Below are 22,252 nucleotides of genomic sequence, written 5' to 3'. Positions count from 1 at the left end.
CATGGAGGAGTGCTGTTTACCGGCTTGCTCCTCATGGCTTGTATAGCCAACTTTCTAATAGAACCCAGTATCGCCAGCCTGGGGATGGCACCACACATAATGGTGTGGGCTCTCCTCCATCAATCACTAATTCAGAAAATGTCCTACAAGCTTGCCTGCACTATAGTCTTGTAGGGGCAAATTCTCAAATGAGACTACCTTCTCCCAGATGACTTTAAATTGTGTCAGCTTAACATAGACCTAGGCAGGACTGGATGCATCAGGATGGAAGGCAATTCATAGGTCAGGTCAGGTACCCTACAAACTGTTATGTTGGGGAGCAGGGTTACTTGTGGCAAAGCATATATGAGTGGCATTAAGAGAAAGGGGTGGAAAGGTGAGGCTGAGAGATAAGAAACCTGACCAGTCCACATTCAGTAACAACTTTTACAGGGGTGAGGAAACTTGCTGGAGAGAGAATAATTGTCCAAGAACTCTCTGCACTTTGAGGTAGCAAGGTCCCAAAGGCCTGTGGTGCCATCCAGGTCAGAAACCACAACTCTGTCTTGCCAGGGGCTTCTTCATGTATGAGTTACTAGAGGCATTGAGAGTAGAACAGAGACACACAGGAGATGAGGCCACATTTAGGAAAAGTGCATCCCAGGCCAAGGGGACCATTCACATAGGAAAGTCCTCAGGAAATGGATGTTCGCAGACTATGATTACACCATAGAAATAGCTTGTACATGGTATTAGTTTGTGTGTGTGTGTGTGTGTGTGTGTGTGTGTGTGTGTGTGTGTGTGTGTGTGTGTGTGTGTGTGTGTTGGGTTTTATTGTTTGGTTGATTGTTTTATACAGGGTCTCACTATGTAGCTCAGGATGGCCCACAACTCAGCGTAATCTGGCCTCTAACTCTCAAACCTCCTAAATAAACTTCTCCAATATTGAGATTACATGCATTTCCTTCCAGAGTTTAGGCTCTGTAATCCAAGAATTCCAACCTTAGGTAATGGTCACAATCCTTAAGATCAAAACAGTTTGTTGAATGTAACTTAAACTCTGTCACAGTTGAGAGTTCCTATAAGGAGATTTAAGCTATATGGCCCAGACCAATATGGGCTACCTTTTATTTTCTTATTCATCATTTGGCCCTACTATCTCCTTCTGGTGATGCCACATGCTGGTTTACATCATTTCCCCCATTAAGATTCATCCTGTAGGCAGTTTACACTGGGCACAGCAAGGTGCGCAAAGTTGATAATATATAATTTCCTGGGAGACATGGTGACACATGCCTGTAAACCTTGCAATCTGGGGGGCTGAGGCAAGAGATTTTTCAGGCAAATTCAGATGACATGCCAAGTCCTTATCTCAGTAAGCTTACAAAAAATGTGTGCAACTTTCAAAATATGCAAGAGAACTTTTGTGTATATATCAAATTAATATATCATAGATATTGTCTGAATTATTTTTTTACTCTTAACAATATAACCAGGAATATGTCATGTCCATGTTAAATAACACAGGTACTTGGATAGTCATAAACAAATTTGAGAGTTAAATATTAGGACAAATTTGCTAAATTGGAAATGGAAAATGTCCAACAACCTATAAATCATTGGCGTTCTATGTTCTATTGATATAAATTAGTTTAGATATTCCTGAACAAAAATCATCTAGGTAAAGAGTAAATTCAATTAGTCTGCAACTGTTAGTTCAAACTAACCAGTTAGACAATCAAAAGTCACTCCTCTGATCTGGACTATATGTATAATACAGGAAGGCTGTGTCTTCTAGTCTTTGGCCACATTCCCATTTCAGGTATGTTTTTTGTGATTGTGAATCATCTCCAGAAGGTATGTCTTGGTGTAAGAAACAGTTCACTGGGGGTGGTCTTTGTTATTTCCATAGATGCAGCATGGATGTCCATTAAACATAATCCGGGCTGGAGAGATGGCTCAGAGGTTAAGAGCACTGGCTGCTCTTCCAGAGGTCCTGAGTTCAATTCCCAGCAACCACATGGTGGCTCACAACCATCCGTTATGAGATCTGGTGCCCTCTTCCGGTGTGCAGATATACATGGAAGCAGAATGTTGTATACATAATAAATAAAATAAAATCTTAAAAAAAAAAACATAATCTCCTCTTTGACTTTGATCTGCAAAATGAAGACTTAGCTATTATTTCCTGTCCGGTTTTCACATGCAATTATAAGCTATCTCAGAAGAGTACATGACAAGAAATTTAAAGCTACACCAACTGTATTGGTTACTTTTCATCTTCTTCTTACAAAAGCAACTGAGGTAGGTTTTGCCTAGTTTCAGAGGACATAAGCCATCATGGTCATGGGTGAGTATATCAGCAGGTCACTTTGCATCTGTACTTAGGAGCGGTGAAAGAGGAATGCTTGTGCTCATTTGATGTCATAGTTTTACCCCTTTTTACTCAGTGCTCTACACCAGCCCATGACATGGTGCTGCCCTCACTGACAGAAGATCTTCAGTTCCCTTAAACAGACATGCCCTGAAGTCTGTCTCCTAATAGATTCTAAACCCATCAACTAGAGAAGGAATGTTAGTGATCACATCAACACTCATAGTTGCCCAGAGTTTTGAAAGTGGGACATGGAATGTGGGAATGGACATGGAAATTTCCAATACTGAAACTGGGGAAGAACTTTGAAACTGGGAAAGAATGTCACACTTCTTCCATCCTGAGACTACATAGCAAATCCCAAATACTTTCTCCCATCTATATGACCTATAGATAAGACTGAATTCTTCTTTTCCTCAGGGCCTCTAATTTCATTCTGTTGTGCCCAAGTCTCAAAGACCCCCAGAGACTACCAAGGAGACAGACCCACCAAACTGCAAACACAGGCTTTATTGTTTAATCCTACCAGCAGGGACTCCATCTAGCAGGCTGATGCAGCAGCCTCCAGAAGGAGCAAAATCCCTTGTCTATTGCCAAAATTTAAAGGAAAATATCACAGAATTACATCAGTAGGTATGGGTCAGATCCTGATTGGTTGACATTTGGGGAACAATTAGGAGAATTTCTCAGAGTCAAGGCAACTGTTTTGTTAGTATTTTTGATTGGTTGGCTACAGATGGGAGCATTAGTGGTTTCTATGGCTTTGTCTATTACTCACGGGTAGCCTGTTCTCATTGGTTGGTACTGGGAGGGAGCATTCTGTGGTTTCTCTGTCTCTTGGATGTGGTTTGTTATCAAAGACAGTATCCAGATACTTACTAAGTCTAAGAGGAAGGCTGTCTTGGGAGTTTTGTTCATAACACAAGAAGTAGAGGCTAGGGGACTGGATTTGTTTTGAAGGCTTTACATTTATATAGTTTCTCTCTAGTATGAATAATAAGAAATGAATGGAACGTAAGGCTTTGCCACATTTATACAATTTCTCCCCAGTGTGATTCATTAGAAGTGAAGCCTTTGAGTTTAGTTTACCTCTTTCAGTTCCAACGTATGACCACCTTAGGTCACATGGGGCAAAGCCAAGCTTTGTATTGTTGAATTCAAGACTATCTCTGAGAGCTTGTCACAACCAATTAAATGAGAATATCTAAGATATTCTAATAAGTACTCAATCAATTGTATCCAAACCAAATAGGAAGACAGACTCACTTGAATGTAAATCTAGGGGCTATGACCATTTCAATATTTTTAGCTTTTTATCAGGGAGGTGTCCTAACAAATTTTTTATAGATATCTAACAGCTGATATGGATTGTAAGTAGAAGAAATGATTGTGCTGAGGCTAAACCTTCTTACCTGGGTAATTAACACAGAATATGAACTCACATTAAGTTCTAGATCAGCCCTTGTGATGATTGGTTGTAAGTTTGACTATATATGTGAAATTAACTAATACCCAGGAAGCTGTGATTTTTCTTGCGAGTAGTTTTTGATTAAATCATTTGAAGTGAACATACCCAACAAATCCTGATCTTTTGATATGTGAGGATCCACCTTAAAACTTGGACATACCTTATGATCCAGCATAGAAAAAGGATGTGTGGAATAGAGGGAGAAAATGATGTAATTTTACTTCAACTAACAACACATTGGGGAAAAGGGATAAAAGGAGGTATCCAGGTGCAAAGCAATCAACTGTCCCTGTCAGATATTGCAGGTTCTGCCTGGTAGAGGTGCACACCCTTAATCCCAGCACTTCAGAGGCATAGTCAGGTGGATCTCTGTGAGTTCCAGGCTAGCCTGATCTACAGAACTAGTCCCAGGAAAGCCAAGGCTACACAGAGATAATCCAGTCTTTGGAAGAAAATGTTGCAGGTTTTGAACTGATTCACATCCATATTACCACACAACTGGAGATGGAGGAATTCTTGATCTCCAATTCCACTATACACTGTTGGAACTGAAACAGAATGATATATATGGAATGGATTTTTTTAAGAACAGAAAGGTGAGTATGTAGGGAAAGAGGACTAGTATGGAAGGAGTTGAAGTTGAGGTGAATATGATCAAAACAAGTTCTACAAAATGTCAGAGATCTATTAAGAATTCTATAAGGTTGATATTTGCTAAAATCAAAGATTGTTGACATTGTCATTTGTTAAATTATCAAGAGGAGGATAGAAGCACAGTGCAAAATATTTAGATACAGTGAAATACAGTAGGAAAAGTAATAACCCTTTATTTTGCAAGGTCTTACTGTATATCCTAGGCAGGCCTTACATTAAAAATCCTCTTGCTTCAGCAGATGAATTCCTAGCCTCTAGTATTAAAGGTATGAGCTATCACACCCAACTAAGCAGTGACTCAGGAAGCCTTGTGTGGAGATTTGCTTGTGGAGATTGGCCCATTTAGAAGACTACTATTTACAGGTGCTCAATTATTGGAAGCATTAGTAAAAGCAACATGGGTGTAAGTGGCTATGGTCTTTAGAGACTACAGAAGGACACTCCAGAGGCCAGCCTGGTTTATTCTTCTCTAGAACAGACAGTATGTGTTTCCATAAGGTCTGGATTATAGACTGCTAGATAAACCACCTCCAGCCATTGAGAATTGGATCCCAGACCTGAGCTGATACTGTTAAACACTGCTGAGGCCAGAGACAATTCCTTGGGTGAGTGCACAATTTACAGAAATTTTCAGTTCATTACCAAATGGAGGTTTCTTTTTAGAAGTGACATTTTGCTATTCATCTAAAAAGATTGTGAGCCTATTTGGTCATCTTTTTGTAAATGTAATGTGAGTTACAGCTACAGATAATTTTAGATCATCCATATTCACTCTTTTATTGCCCTGATGTACTATGCTACTTTTCAAATTTGATGATTGTTTAAATTCTTAAAACATCATTAGAGAATTTTTATGTTTTAATTCAGAGCAACAAGAGGGGTCAATGCCTATAAATTAAGTGTACACATATATAAAATTAAATTCCTGGAATGGATTGAAAATTACTAGAATCTGGGGATATTTTATATAAATATGTGTAAAAGCAAAATATCAAGATCTAGTAAAGGAATTGTTTTAGTATTTATCTGTTGTAAAGTATAGGAAGATACCACAGTATGCAATAATGCTTGAATAGTAGTTTACCATCTTGGAAGAAGTGGCTATACTTGCTACTGATTGATACATAAGGTTGGAAGTCTATATGTGATTAAATTAGAGAAAACTAACCACAATATTCTGTACATGAAAGTAGATATGGTTAAATTCTGGCATAATTTTCATTTCTCTGTTTAATTTTCATTACTTCTGTGTGCTTGTAAATTATTTTGGAATGAGGTATCTCATGTAGAGGGAAAAAAATAGCTCAGGAGGGTGACCAGATAAGTATGGAAGGCAGCATTGGGATGATAGTCTCTTTTCTAAACTGATCTTCACGATGAGTATTTGTACTGGTTTTGAGGTACACATGACTACCAGCTAAACCAATTGGCTCCATTTGCTTTAGACCCTGGAGTTTAAGGTATTTGGAGCATATTTTCCTAATCAAACCAAGATTTTTTTATTTGTGTAGATATTCAAAGAGAAGGGGAATAGATGGCCAACACTCAAATAGTCATGAGAGCCTTACTTATGCCTGTAGGATTTGTGGTGGTATTTCGTTTTTCCTATAACAGATAAAGCTTGTCGGGATATCAGAGTTGTAGAGCTAGCCACACTAGTTAATCATAGAGCCCAGGGAGGGGTGGCAAACATCTTTAATCCCAGCACTCAGGAGACAGAGGCAGACAGATTTCTGTGAGTTCAAGGCTGCCCTGGGCTACAGGAGATTGAATAAGTATAAAAAAGAAACAGAATTCATTCCCCTGATCCCAGAATTGGGGATCACACACCTTTAATCTCAGAACTAGGGAGAGGAGTGAAACATAAGGCAAGAGGAGACAGGAGCTCAGAGTATTCACTGTCTGAGGATTCCTCGAAACAGGATCGCCCCTTTGGCCTGAGGATTCAGTAGGTAAGAACTGGTGGCTTGCTGCTCTGCTTCTCTGATCTTGCAGCATTAACCCCTTATCTGACTCAGGGATTTTATTATTAAAACCAATAAGAATTAGCCCTACAAGGATTCATCCAATAAAGATAAGCCAGGAAATGTATCTTTAGTAAGCAAACAAGTTTCCACAGAGAGTTCCCTAGTATTTAACTCTTTGGGTTTAGGATATACATTGAAAAACCCCTGGGCATGACTGTGAAGGATTATTTGGGGTGGGTTTCCTAAAGTTTGGAAGATCCACAGTAAATGCTAATGAGATGATTTCACCATTCCTTGGATTGAGGTCTCAAACTTGAAAACAAGGGAAAGGAGCAGAGCAGTTAAGTGTTCCTTGCTTTCTGCTTCCTGCTTTTGGATGCCATGAGACCAGCTATTCCAAACACCTGCCACCATTTCTTCCTCACCACAATGGAAATACCCTTGAATTATGAGTCAACATAAATTCTTATTCTCATTAAGTATTTACAGCAGAAAGAAGACAAGTAACAGATACTGCCTTCATGTGTCAAGGGGCAGAACAGTGGGATGTGAATGACTAAGATGCTAAAATCAAAATTCAAAGCAAAGCCTTTACTAGAAGTAGACAAAAGTAGAGCATTTTCTTGGTTAGAAAACAAGAGAGGGAGGTGTTTAACCTACATAATACATATGTCGTACTGAAAGACCAATGCATGGACATGAATGACTGATCACTCCAGAGTATATTTTTTCATAAACACTGAGAGAGCTTGTCACAGACCTTGACCAAGGTACTATTTTGGATGGAGTCTCCAAAAAGATGCTGATGATAGGACACAGAATGTCATCAGATGTAACGATAACTCTTCCCGCCAGCTGCCTGGGTTCTGCTGCCAGTTTAGGGCCCCAAATAACACACAGAGTCTTATATTAGTTACAATGATGTTGTCCAATGACTATGATTTATTTCCTAGTTCAGTCTTAATTATCAACCATAACTACTAATCTGTATATTTTTATAAGGACTTATCTTACAGAGGACACCAGCCTTATGTGTCCTCTCTTCCTGGGAATCACATAGCAACTTCTCTCTTTCCTACATTTCCCAGAATCCTCCTTCTCTCCTAGTCCTGCCTAACTTTCTTCCCTATAGGCCAACAGTGTTTTATTCATTAACCAATAAGAGAGACTTATACACAGAAGGACTTCCCCCATCAATCAGATCAATCTGTATTTCTCTCAAGAAGAGAAATAGGAAAGATCAGCAACTGCAATCCTATAGTTACCTCAACTATTTTTGGTCATAGAAAATCAAAGCCTGTCTTGCCAAACACAGGACTGTATCAGAACTTGAATCTCGTTTGTGCAGTCTCTTGCTACTCTGGGGGTCAATAGCAGCAATTCTGCTTTCCTCCTTCAGAAAATGGAGTCAGACATCTCCCAAGCCTTCCAGGAAAAACTCACCTGCTTCCTTTGCTTGAGCTACTTCACAGACCCAGTCACCATAAGCTGTGGCCACAGCTTCTGTCAGGCCTGCCTCCACCTTCCCTAAGAAGACATCGAAGTTCCTGTCCATTGCCCTATGTGTAGGGAACCATCCCAGCAAAAGGACTTCAGAATAAACATTGTTGAAGAAGCTGGTGTCCATTGCCAGACAAGCCAGCATAATGAAGTCCCTGAGCTCCACGGAGCACAAGTGTGTGACCTACAAGGTGACAAGAGGATCTTCTGTGTGGAGGACAGGATCTACCTCTGTCAACTGTGTTCTGACTGCCATGAGCACTGTGCTCACACACACACACACTGTCCCATTGAAGCAGCTGCTTCAGAATGTGAAAGCTGAAGAGGGAGGCTTAGCAGACCACAGCAAGATGGTTGTCCTGATTATGAAAAGCAGCTGTTTTCAGAATGCTGGCACTCTATTACTAACTAATAAAGAAAGGGTGACTATGAATGTAAATATCCATTGGGAGACCTATGGTGTGAAGAACATTTACACTTAGTAATACATTATTCCCAGGTCACTGGAAAGCTAAACTCTAAATTCATTCTTTTAAAAGAGTCTATGGCTGGAGACTAAATTCAAAAAATATATTGTGGTCAGCTAGAGAGAAGCATCTGGGATTCCCAATCTTATGCAAGTTACCCAGACATTAGTCCTAATTATTAATTACTTTACCTAAGCAAATGGGTATGTTGTGTTTTATATTACTATGTTCTAAAATCTAAAAGTAAAAAAAAGAAAACTTATCCTTCTACTCTCATTAAAGTAACTGTATTTGTAGCCCAAGAGTGTGCCTATTTATCAAAAGTTGATATTCATTGTTTCGTAAAGGAGAGATTTATAAAAACAAATGGCACCTTTATGGGAGAAGATCCAAGAAAATCAAGAGAATCTAGAGGCAGAGAAGAGTATGCCAACTTGGTGCAGAGTATGGGATTCATGCTTAAAATCTGGTTGAAGCAGATATTTTTCAAAGTTTGTCATTCAAGAGTTAAATGTTAAGGCATTGGATGTGATATTAGGAAACTTTTTCTGCTGCCCTCATTCTGAGTGTAAGATATAATTGTGCACGGGTAAAGAATGGTCTGTCTTTGTGGCAGAGAAGTCTGAGCCTCATGAGTGAATTGCTGACATGACAGTTCAGCACACTGGATTAGACTCTATGACTACAATGTGAATTCTAATGACTACATGCAGAGGCTCATGTTTGAGTAAACCTGAAATATCAATCAATACCTTTTCTTCAGGCACCTCTGGATCTCTTACAAGGGTGAAAAAGCTCAGGGTTTGATTTCTTGTGTTATTAATAAAGAAGAAATTAATGAAACCAAAGAATTTACATATTCTGGAAAGTGGAGAGATTAAATCAGTCAATGTATCACAGTGACAGAAGTCATTTGTCAAATTTAGGCATAGAAGAGTGCAATAGAGGAGGATAAAATACATTGCCCAATGTGATTGAGAATGTCCCTTTTTATTCAGGACTACTCGACTCTGTGGGAAAACAAAATGATCAGGACAGAGTATAGGTAATGGTATCCAGTCCTTTATGAAGAGGAAGAGCAACATATTGAGTGTATGAAAACTGAAGATCAATATGTTGTAGAGACTCAGGGAAAGCGAAGCCATGATGGCCCAAAAGAGCAATCAACTACGAGAAATGTCTGAGGAGCTGATGGTAGTGTCCCAGAATCCATACTTGGAACTTCTCCAGGTGAGCAAGAAGGAGTGCAGGAAAAGTCTTTGTTGTCTGAGACCCACCCTGGTGACTGTTATACTAAGATAGCTTTCAATATTCCCTGCTTTCATGTTAGGGTCTTTCCTTTTCAAGAATAATCAGGGGAAACTCGAAAGTGTGATAATCTTGAAAGACTAAGCTTTATGAAATTGTGATTTCCCAAGGAATATGTCCTAGTTTTATGCTTTTGTAGTAATGTCTGAAAGCCCAGATGCAGTGGTGGCTGTTTCCAGTGCTCCATTACCTCTGGTGGATATTGAGCACAATTTGAAAGAAAGCTATTCCTTAAGTTCTTGTGTTTCAAAGCTGTGTTTGAGAGTTCTTTAGGAGCTAAGCACTGGGCTGCACTCATGGAATCCAAATGTAGAGAGGGAGGAAAGATAATATAAGCAAAGGGGTTAAGATCATGTTAGGAAACCCACAGAAACAGACCCAAGTTAATAGGAGCTCACTGACTCCAGACTGACAGCTGGGGAACCTGCAATAGATAGAACTAGGACCCCTAAATGTGGGTGACTTTTGGGGTGTTTGGGGAGTCTATGGAGCCTCTGTCAGTGGAAGCAATATTTCTACCAAGTGCATTCACTGGCTTTTGGAGCCTATTCCCTATGGAGAGATACTTTGCCCAGCCTAGATACAGGGGGGAGGGCCTTGGTCCTGCCCCAAATAATGTGACAGACATGGATGATTCCCCATGGGAGGGTGGGATGGGGGAGATGCTGGGGGGAGTGGGAGGACAAGGGGGAGGGAACTGGGATTGGTTTAAAAATAGGAAAAAAAAGTATGTAAAATAATAATAAAGAATGTTGACTCCTCCCACAGCACACATTTTCTTTGAAAATTTAATGATGCTTCATATCAAGATGAACCTATGTAATGTCAGCTTCAACCTCATCTGCAGGATCCATCTGTGGATCCTATTGGATGCTATGTGGCCTTCTGGAGATCACAGAGCATCATCTCAGGGAAATATTACTGGGAGATAAATTTAGAGGACTCTTGGGACTGGGCTGTAGGAGTCTGTACAGATTCCTGGTTAAGGAAGAGAAACCAACTAAATGAATCTGAGGGTGTATTTCTTCCCATGTGTGCAATCATTACAGTCTCCTCACCACATGCCCAGTGAGCCATCACTATATAGATGTCACTGGGCCAGGTTGGTGTGCTCCTTGATTGTGATGATGGAGGTTTAAGTTTCCTTGTTGTTGCCTAGTGTTCCCTTATATACATGAATCATCCTGGCACCTTCAATTATTCTGTCAACCCTTTCTTCTCACCAGCTACACATGATCATAGGAAGATATAATCCTGTACTAGAGTGTTTTTTAATGTATGTGCTTTGTAATGTTATCATTTTATTGCTATTAAATATTGAAATACTATTAAATGAAAAGTTAGTTGGCTATGTTTCCTTTTTCTCCATTTTTATTTAAATTAGAAACAAGCTTGTTTCACATGTCAATTTAAGTTCCCTCTACCGCCCCTCCTCCCCTGGCCCCCACAAACACCCTACCTATCCCATATCCTTTTGGCTCCCCAGCGAGAGAGGCCTTCCATGGGGGGGGGGGTCTTCTGAGTCTGTCATATCCTTTGGGATGGGGCCTAGGCCCTCCCCCATGTGTTTAGACTGAGAGGAATGTGCTCCCAAAGTCCATTCCTATGCTAGGGATAAGTGCTGATCTACTACAAAAGGCCCCATAGAGTTCTGAGGCCTCCTCACTGACACCCATGTTCATGGGGTCCGGATCAGTCCCATGCTGGTTTCCCAGCTATCAGTCTGGGGACCGTTAGCTCCCCTTTGTTCAGGTCAGGTGTTTCTGTGGGTTTCACCAGCCTGGTCTTGACCCCTTTGCTCCTATTACCATTCCTCCCTTCTATAACTGATTCCATGAGTTCAGCCCAGTGTTTATACTGTGAATCTCTGCTTCAGTTATGGGATGAAGGCTCTAGGATGACAAGTAAGGTAATCATCAATCTGATCATAGGGGAAGGACAGTTAATCACCCTCTCCTGTTGCTTAGATTCTTAGTTGGGTTCAAACTTGTGGATTCCTGAGAATATCCCTAGTGCTCAGTTTCTAACCCCATGATCACTCGTCTATCAAGGTGTCTCTTTCCTGCTCTCCCTCTCTGTCCTTCCCCTAACTCAACCTCCTGATCCCCCATGTTCTCCTCCCCACTCCCCTTTTCCTCTTCCCACTCTCATATTACCCTCCCCCTTGTTCCTAATTTACTCAGGAAATGTTGTCCCTTTGCCCTTCTGGGGTCTGCTGGGTCCTCCAGCAGGTAGGGTTGGGGAAGAGCCTGTCCAGCTGGTCTCTTCCTGGGGCTGAGCAGTATTGAGAGTGTCAACCTCCCAGACTCTCCTCCTAGTTCCTGGAGAGAACCACAGTCAGTCAGGAAACTTGTCAAAGCAGGATCTCTCTTTATTGCATCAGGCAGGTACTTATATAGGGTTGAGGAAGTGGGTGGGTTCCTAAGGATGGGGTGGGGTATAAGGGCCCATAATATTTCACCATGTTAGCAGTAGCTGGGCAGAGTCAGTTTTGCTGAGTCACTCCTATGCAGAAGTGTTAAGCCAAAGACATGTCGCCAAATTCTAGCCAGACTCAGGAAGTTCCACTAGGCCTTGGGTCCAGGCCTTTTGGAGCCCAACAGGGGACGATCATGTATATCACTGGGCTTTTGGACTATAGACTGGTTATATTTTGCTTTATATCTAATATCTACTTATGAGTAACTGCATACAATATTTGTCTTTCTGTGTCTGGTAACCTCACTCTGGATGGTTTCTTCTAGTTCCATCCATTTTCTGTGACTTTCAGGATGGCATTGTTTTTTTCCACTAGTAGTACTCCATTGTGTAAATGTACCACATTTTCTCCATCCATTCTTCAGTTGATGGGCATCTAGGTTGTTTCCAGGTTCTGGCTATTACAAATAATGCTGCAGTGAACACAGTTAAACACGTGTTCTTGTGGTATGATTGAGCATTCTTTAAAGATATGCTTAAAATGGTAATACTGGATCTTGAGGTAGAGTTGATTCCCAATTTTCTGAGAAGCCACTATACTGATTTCCAAAGTGGCTGTATGAGTTGGCACTCCGACCAGCAGTACAGGATTGTTCCCCTTTCTCCACATCTTCTCCAGCATGAGCTTTTATTAGTATTTTTTTATCTTAACCATTCTGACAGGTGTAAGATAGTATCTCAGAGTTGTTGTGATTTGCATTTCCCTAATGACTAAGGATGATTTTTTGTTTCTTTGTTTTTGCAAAGTTGTCAGAATTATTATGAGTAAAGCTTTAGTTCAGTTCTAGATCCCATTTTAAGTATGTTAAAGAACCTCAGTTATATTCTAGCACAAAATATTATATAGCTGTGTGTGTGTGTATACATACACACATATATATCTGTTATATATACACTATCCTATTGGTGCCAAGCAAGAGCACAGATTCATATTGTGCTGACTAACATTTTTTAATGCCAGCTTAAAACAGGCTACAGAGAAGGGAATACCAGTTGATATAATGCCTTCATGAGAATGGACTTTGGGCAAGCATATAGAGCCGTTTCTTACTTAATTATTGATGAGGGAGAATGGCAGATCACTGTTGGCAGGGTTTTCCATGGGCTGCTACAGGGTGGTGGCTTCTACAAGAAAGCAGGCTAAGTAATCCACGAGATACAATCCAATAAGAAGGATTCCTCCATGTCCTCAAGGTTCCCACCCTTAAAGTTCCTAACGTGTCTTTCTTTGATGAGGAACAATGATATGGAAATATAAGTGAATAAACCCTTTCCTCCAAAACTGCTTTGGTTAAAGTGTTTCCTCACAGCAACAGTACTCTTAATAAGACAATTTAGTATCAGGATAGTAGGTATAAACAGAATATGGATGTAACACAACTGATAGTGATGTTTTGGGATGAATGGTGGAAAGATTTAGGACCTTTGGGCTAGAACAGCCATTGAGTGTTGAGAGCCCAATGACCTGTTCTATAGCATGGAAAGTAAGAATGTTGAGATGATGGAAGCCTGGGTTGTGACGTTTCAGAGGAAAGCAAAGACACTATGAGACCTTTTGTGTGAAGAATCTGTGACATCTGGTCAGCTGGAGCTGATAATTAAATAGCTGTGATTAGCCAGAGACCAGAACCACTAAAGCAAAATCCTTGCTTTCCTTGAACAATTTTGCTGGTCAGCTCAGGTTCAAAAATCAGCTGTGATTATGAAGACACCAGCATCATTGAGATGAAGTCTTCTTGGAAGTGTTTCCTCAAGGTGAACACACCGAAGCTGTTTCCCAGAAGACCTGAGGTTGCACCTGAGGAAGACCTGAGGTTGTAACTGAACTTGGTAGTGTAGGAGGCAATGGTTGTGCAGACATGCATGACGAGGTCATGGAGAACAGCTCGGGCTTGGCAGTGTGAGATCATGAGAGGCCTTTGGAGAAGGTTTTACTACAGAGACACTTGCTGAAACATGTTCTTTGCTGTTTTGTTCATAGTAGCCAGCTATTGGATACAACCTAGATGTCCCTCAAAACATGAATGGATTAGAAAGTGTGGTACAGCCAGCCGGGTGTTGGTGGTGCATGCCTTTAATCCCAGCACTCTGGAGGCAGAGGCAGGAGGATCTCTGTGAGTTTGAGGCCAGCCTGGTCTGCAGTGCGAATGCCAGGATAGGCTCCAAAGCTACACAAAGAAACCCTGTCTTGAAACATTAAAAAACAAAAAACAAAAAAAAAAGTGTGGCACATTTATGCAATGAAATATTACTCAGACATTAAATAAATGCAACCATGAAATCTCCATGTCAATGAATGGAACTAGAAAGAAATCATACTGAGTGAGGTAACCCAGACCCAGAAAGACAATATAGGATGCTTTCTCTTATATGTGGATTTAACTGTTAAGCAGTTATTAGTGGATATAAGCTGTCAATAATAAGTAAGCCCCAGTCTGCACAACCCCAGAGGTTACATATCTAGTAAGGGAACAGACAGAAATACTTGAAAAGGGAAATACAATAGATAAAGATGGATGGGGGCACTTGAATGAGAGCATCAAGTAGGGAGAGGGGAGGAAGAGGGAGTGATGGTGAGAATATGGTGAGAGACAGCTAAAATTGAGGGCTATTTAAAATTAACTATGGAAGCCTAATACAAAGAAACTTCCTAAAGTACATACTTACATGGAGCTGATCTAAAAGAAATCGCCAAATAGTAGGCAAAATGGCCCCACTCTTGTCACCAATTGAAGCTTCCTATATTGAGAATGGCATTCTTTTAATTGAGTTGTTGGCCAATGGGGGCCATGGGAACACCCAAACATCTCAGGATGGTGCTAAGAATGTACATTGCTTTATTTCTCCTGCATTATCCTTGCTGAGAGGCCAATATTTGTTTCTGTGAGGAGTCCACAGAGGAGATCTAGATGATGGAAGGACAAGAATCCACCACAGGGCCACTTGGCACAGCTCTGAGACCAGACATGAGTTTTGTGCATGATGATAGATTAGATGTGAATCACATTGCATTATTCTATGTCCTGACAAGCAGTTAGACCAGCACCATTTGTTGAATGGGCTTTCTTTTTTTCACTTGTATATCTCTGGCTTCTTTAAAAGAATCAGGTTTCCATTGATCAGAATGTCTGATATTATGCCAGTATCATGCAGTTTTTATTACTACAGCCCTATAGTGCGAATTGAAACCAGGGATGGTGATACCTCCTGTTTTTTTTTTTTTTAACTTTTATTGATTTTTTTGTTTGGTTGGTTGGTTATTTTGTTTTTCCAGACAGGGTTTCTCTGTGTAGCTTTGGAGCCTATCCTGGCCCTCACTCTGGAGACCAGGCTGGCCTCGAACTTACAGATATCTGCCTGTTTCTTCCTCCCGAGTGCTGGGATTAAAGGCGTGTGCCACCAACGTCCGGCCAACTTTTATTGATTCTTTATGGAGTTCACCTCATACATTCTGATCACACTTATGCACCTGTCCCTTGCCACTGAAATATTCTCCTCTCCAAAACAAAAACCAAATTTAAAAGAAAAACCAAAATCAAGACAAAAAAAAACTGAGAGAAGACTCTTCGTGGAAACTGTAGAATAATATAGTGTAGTGTGCAAAAGCTTGGTCTTTATGTGCAACAGCCAGTGGGTATCAGGGCTATTTCTCAGTCTTGTAACCCTGGGTCCAGCTCTGTCACCTATTCCAGATGGTAATGAGTGAGGACGTGAGGGCATCTTTCTCTCAGCCATACTACTTCATGGAGACAAGGGGTGGGGTTCAGTGCTCCTGCTCTCATGCCCTCAGGGATGGTTCACCTATGTCTCTGACCACAGGGTAAGAGTTAGTGTGTGTCCCAGATGAGGTGCATGCCTGTAAGGCTAGGTGGGACCATCTTTCCTGACTGCAGGGGCAGGGGCAACACTCTCCTGAGGGGCTGGACCAGCTCTCCTGCTTCAGTATCCATCAATGGGCAGAACCAGCTATCCCAGAACCAGTGAAGGGTGGGGATTTTATAGCAAATACCCTATGGTGAGATACCTTGCTCAGCCTTTATACAGTGGGGCGGGGCTTAGTCCTGCCTCAACTTGGTATGCCAGGCTTTCTTGAATCCCCAATGAAGGCCTTACCCCCTCTGAGGAGTGGATGGGGGAGTGGGTAGAAAGAGGGAAACAGGAGAAAAGGAAGAGAACTTTGTATGTAAAATGAAAAATAATTTTTAATGAAAAAAATATGTGCTAGGCAAAACTTGGCCCATTGTGTGGTAGTGTTGAAAGGTGGGTGAGTTTCTGCTAGATGGTGATGGAAGGAGGAAAGTAGGAACTGGATCAAAGGGAAATGCCACAAAAGAAATTAGTGCTAATCTTATAGTTAGTCCCAAAATTTTGTATTATTTTTAATGCAGGACCAATTTGCTATCTCTCTGTACAGAGCTTGCTCCCTTTCCAACTCTTCAACACATTCTACAACAGCAAAGAAGGCCCACAGTAGAAGCTAAAATGATGAAAAACCTGATCTTGGATTTTCAACCTAAAAAAAGAAACTGTCATCAAAATAAATTTAATTTCCTGATAAAGTTCTAAACGATTGCTTTGTTACAGCAAGAGAAAATGGCAGAGCATACTATTTGTCACAATATTTATTTGTTTGTTTGTTTATTTATTTATTTTTGGTTTTTCAAGACAGGGTTTCTCTGTGGCTTTGGAGGCTGTCCTGGAACTAGCTCTTGCAGACCAGGCTGGTCTCAAACTCACAGAGATCCGCCTGCCTCTGCCTCCTGAGTACTGGGATTAAAGATGTGCGCCACCACCGCCTGGCCACAATATTTATTATATGAGCTGTATGTATTATCATATCACAGTGAAGGTATCATTAGGAGAAATTTCTAACATGAATTGCTAACCTGAGGGGGGTTGCTCTGTGATTCTTAAGTAATATATCAGATCCCTGGCCTCTACCCAGGAGCTGATGATCAGCAGCTCCCAACATCCAGTTAAGTAAACAAGAATGCCTCTGGACTTAGTCAAAGGAATCCTCATAGATTGTATCACCACTCATGATTTGTGCATGGTGAATACTCAAATATTTCTTGTTGAAATAGTTATGTTTAAATTACCTGTATCCATATATGTATAATATGTAAGTTGGTAAGTCTCTCTTCATTACAATTTCTTATAAAAATGAAAATAGTATAAAAATAGTTGACAATTATCTAACTTTTTTTCTTCAGTGAGATACCCCTGGATGATATAAAGCATTCCCAAAAATGGTTCGATGTAATCTTCTCTGCAACTGATTCTTCTAAATTAACCTGGAAATGAAGAATGACAAGGCAAGCTTCTCTTCTGTATGAATGTACTGATAAATGTCACAGCTCTCAGAAAGACTGCCAGTATTCATAAAGTGAATTATCAAGAATGACCTGTTAGTAATACAATGAGAACAGATCACACTTGGGAATTCTAAACAGTACATTTATTTCACACTAATGTGCCAGGCACAAGGTACAAAGATAAAGGGGAAAGATCACTGTTTTCTTCAACCAATTCTTAAATTCCAATATATGTCTCCCACCAATATTTGTAAGAATGTCCTTAAGGTCACCTTCACTTCACTTTGACATAAACTGGAAAAAACTGCCTGATGTTTGGAGGGAGATTGCCAAATCTGAAAGTACTGAATATCAGTTGAGTTCAGTCTTCCAGGGGAACCCACTTAACTTATAATGGCCACAGCAGAGGCTGAGAATTGCAGGCTATGTCCAGAGATAAGAAAATGGTGTCTAGGGCTGGAGACATGGCTCAGCGGTTAAGAGCACTGGCTGAACTTCTAATGGTCCTGAATTCAATTCCCAGCAACCACATGGCAGCTCACAACCATTTGTAATGAGATCTCATGCCCTCTTCTGGCATGCAGACATACATGCAGGCAGAACACTGTATACATAATAAATAAAAAATAAACCTTAAAAAAAAGCAAGAAAAAGAAAATGGTTTCTAGGGTACACATAGCCACTCTGCTACTCAGTATTATTCCTTTGTACACATTTTGTAGTGTATGAGAGTGCTTGATTTCTAAATGTTCTTGATCCCCTTCCACACTGCTCTTAGATTGTGCTGTCTGATACCCGCTTAGATGTGATATATAGTTTAGGGGCTTCCAATATTATTATAGGCCTTCCTTTCTCAAGTGAGTTCTCTGGCCCATCCTATGATGAAACTTCTACTGGAACACTGCCACAAAAAAATCCATCCACAGAGATTTTCCTCCCAGGATTATGTCATATTTAACAAGAAAAGACTTCCAGGGAGTTTTCTAATGATTAGATTTCTTGAAGGATTTTTTGCCAGTGTGGACTTGCTCATGCATAATAAGACATGAATGATGCCAAAATGGTTTTCAACCTTAATTATATTCATATTTGCTCAATTATATTATTAAAAACTATTTTTCACATTCATGTCTTTCACCAAGTGCCTCTCCAATGTGAGTTATCTCAGACACATTGAAGAACATGTATAAAACTTCTATATTCTTCATATTCATGTTTCCTCCTATATAAATATGCAGATCCATTCCAAGTTTAGACCTGTAGTGCGTGACTTTTTCCCACATGTATTTCATTTATAAAAATTTCCTCGTGTGAGTTTTCTCATAACATTTTTATGGGCAAGTTCTGGTGAAACTTTCCTTTACATTCATTCCTAACATTTCTCAACCCTTTATGGGTTCTCTCATGTTAACTGAGAAAGAACAACCTACACTACTCACACTTGAGTGAATTCTTGTTTGAACATTTTGAAGCATTCTGAGACTTAAATGCCTGGCAATTATCTTTCTGTACCCATTACCATCATACTACCCCATGTCTGTGAGTTCCCTGGTGCCTCATTAGGTTTGATTTCTGTGAAAATGTTTTTCTACATATGTTACATTCATAGGGTTTCTCCCCAGAATGGATCAACTCATGTACAATGAGGGATGATCTGTAGCCAAATGTTTTCCCACACTGAATGCATTCATAGGGCTTTTCACCTGTGTGAATTCTATAGTGCTTACTGAGGACTAACTTCCACTGAAATGTTTTCCCACACTTGCTACATTCATAGGGTTTCTCACCTGTATGAATTATCTGATGCTTGTTGAGATATGACTTGTTTTGAAAGGCTTTTCCACACTCTCTACATTCATAGGGTTTCTCACCTGTATGAACTTTCTGATGAGTTTTGAGGTATGACTTATTTTGAAAGGCTTTTCCACACTCTTTACATTCGTGTAATCTCTCACCGTTGTGGATTCTCTGATGCCTCCTGAGGTCTGACTTTTGGTAAAAGGCTTTTCCACACTCGTTGCATGCATAGGGTTTGTCACCAGTGTGAGTTCGATGGTGCAAGTTGAAGTATGACCTGTTATGGAAGGTTTTTCCACATTCTTCACATTCATATGGTTTATCACTCTTGTGAGTTCCCTGATGCACTTTGAGGTATGACTTCTTTAGAAACGCTCTTCCACATTCTTTACATTGGTATGGTTTCTCACCAGTGTGAGTTCTCTGATGCATTTTGAGATACCACTTATGTTGGAAGGCTTTACCACACTCATGACACTCAAAGGGTTTCTCACCAGTGTGAGTTCTCTCATGCACAATGAGGGCTGACTTTTGCCTGAAGGTTTTATCACATTCACTACATCCATAGGGCTTTTCTCCTGTGTGAATTCTCTGATGAATAGTAAGGGAAGATTTTGTGCTAAAGAGTTTCTCACATTGGATACAAACATAGGCTTTGTTCTGGTTATGTGTCCTCTGATGAACTGTAAGATCTAATTTGCTAGTAAAGGTTTCCTTACTTTCAAGGCATTTATAAAATTTGCTCCCTGAGTATGTTTCTTGGTTTTCAGTAAGGTTACATGATTTATCAAAAGTTGCCTTCCCTACCTTAACCATGACATCTGACTTAACAGAGACTTGTTCATACTCATTATGCTTACACAAAGTCAGTCCCATTTGAAGCCTATTAGATGAAATAATTTTTTCCAATAATTTTGCCTCCTTTGTATCTTTTCCATTGTATTCAAAATCCTGCTGCCCAGTTTGAATCTGGGAATGTTGACTAAATTGCTCAGGACACTTGAGGGATTCCCCTGCTATACAACAGTCATTATATTGCTCTAAAGTATATATCCCATGAGGCTCAGAAGGAAGACATGTATTCTGATATTCATTCAGCTCCTCGGGCTTCACTCCTGAACAGTCTCTATTATTTACAACAAAATTTGAAATTTTCATGGAACACAAATAAAAATTGTTTCTTAATCCATTTGTTTCCTCAGTTGTTCTATTGTGGCTACTAGCAGTAATTTGACATAAATGTCTGTCTTGACATTTCTGGTTGGTCTCAATTGTGCCATCCACATTGCAGAAGCCTAAAAGAACCAAAAAAAATTCATTTCTGTGAATTACACTTCAGATTTTCTAGTGGAAGAATTTATTCCTATCCTACTAGCATCCTGTTTTATTAAGATCATATTAAGTATTAGCTTGTAAACTTTAAAGATGGGGGATTTCCTTCTGTATGCTGTGAATACATGTTTCTCTTATTGGTTGATGAGTAAATGTTGATTGGCCAGTAGCAAGGCAGGAAGTATAGGCCGGGCTACCAGACTATGGGGATGCTGGGAAGTGGAAAGGCAGGGAAGGAGTTGGGAGAGGGAGCCAAGAGAGGAAGACAGAGACAGAGAGAGACAGAGACAGAGAGAGACAGAGACACAGAGAGAAACATGTAGCTACCAGTAAGATAGGAAAGATAGAATGCTGGACATTCTCCAGTAAGCCAAGACCATGTGGAAACACATAGACTAATAGTTATGGGTTAATTAAGAGAAAGATAGCCAAAAAGAAGCCTGAGACACCAGCCAAACAGTTTATAATTAATATAAGCATCTGTGTGTTTATTTGGAGCTAAACAGGTGTGTTATATCTTTTGATATACTAAAATACACTGATAGGTTCACATATGTCTCCTCACTTTATTTTATTTTTGTGAAGAACTATTTTGTTAAAATATCCACCAATTGCTAAGTATACTTTTCCACTTAGATAATGGTTACTTTTTTTTTACAATGTTCTATTCTTGTATATACTTTGATATATGACAATTATGACCTTCTTTCTGACATTCTCTTTATTTCTCATCTAAAAGGGGCAATAATTTCTAGAAAATCTTCTTTGCAGATTATGAGAAAAGTCCAATAAGCTGCTTCCTAACTTGAAGCTTCCCTTACAGCCATGAGTTTGCATCTTTATTTGTTTAGAACTATTACTTCAGGAGTCATCATGCATTGTGAGATTTTCAAACATGAAATTCTTCCTATCCACTTCCACACACAACAGATACCAGTAATTGAGGTCTTAACTGAACAACATGTCCACCACCCTGGAGAAATACGTATGCTGCACATCATCTCTAAAATACCTGGCTACTTGTGATATCATGAGCTTTGACATTCACCCACAAATTGCGGATATACATCCCTAAGTATGATAATCCATAGATTCTCAAAGATGTTATCATGTTTACAGAGACTTTACTTCTTTTAGTTTCATAACAGGTAGAATCTTCTGCCATTTCTCATTATCTTTGTTGCTTTAGAATGAGAGAAAGAAAATAGAGGGAAGTGTTGTATCCAAACTATAGATCCATTAAAAAAAAAAGTCTTGAGTTCTTCAATATAAAACTTGTTTCACTGCTCCTTGATTCTTTCTCAAGTAGGAACATCTCTTCCTGTGTTGTGTCCTCTTTGTGATTTCTTAGATCATGCCTTACAAGTCTAACTTCTAGATCTCTTTCTTTATTTTCTTATCAACTACCTAAGTGAAATACTGCACAGCTTTCAACACCATCAGTTACTCATACTCTGGTTCAACATTACATATAGCTGTTTGTGACTCCTCATTGTAAATAAAATTATCCGTCTATTATCAAAACGTTAATTCCATGAAATGAGGACATTATTTTTACATTGTTTTATTGATGTACAAACATAAAATGACCAGCACTTGAAATCTGTCTCATT

The 22,252-nt window shown here is 39.8% G+C and overlaps 1 protein-coding gene across 1 annotated transcript in view; it reads right to left on the bottom strand.

Annotated features, from left to right (window-relative positions):
• Nucleotides 1–18,092: 18,092 nt before the first annotated feature.
• Nucleotides 18,093–22,252, bottom strand: part of LOC100767051 (zinc finger protein 2) — a 19,903-nt gene continuing 15,743 nt past the window's right edge. Inside the window, exon 5 of the mRNA XM_035444227.1 lies at nt 18,093–20,602. Within this exon, the coding sequence (XP_035300118.1) occupies nt 19,032–20,602 (1,571 nt within the window). The 3' untranslated portion in view covers nt 18,093–19,031. The remainder of the gene's footprint in view (nt 20,603–22,252) is intronic.

This window comes from Cricetulus griseus, chromosome 4 (genome assembly GCF_003668045.3).
Source record: "Cricetulus griseus strain 17A/GY chromosome 4, alternate assembly CriGri-PICRH-1.0, whole genome shotgun sequence".
In the NCBI taxonomy this organism is placed as follows: Eukaryota; Metazoa; Chordata; class Mammalia; order Rodentia; family Cricetidae; genus Cricetulus; species Cricetulus griseus.
Note: the sequence above shows the minus strand (reverse complement) of the source record. Positions and strands in the feature narration are given on the sequence as shown.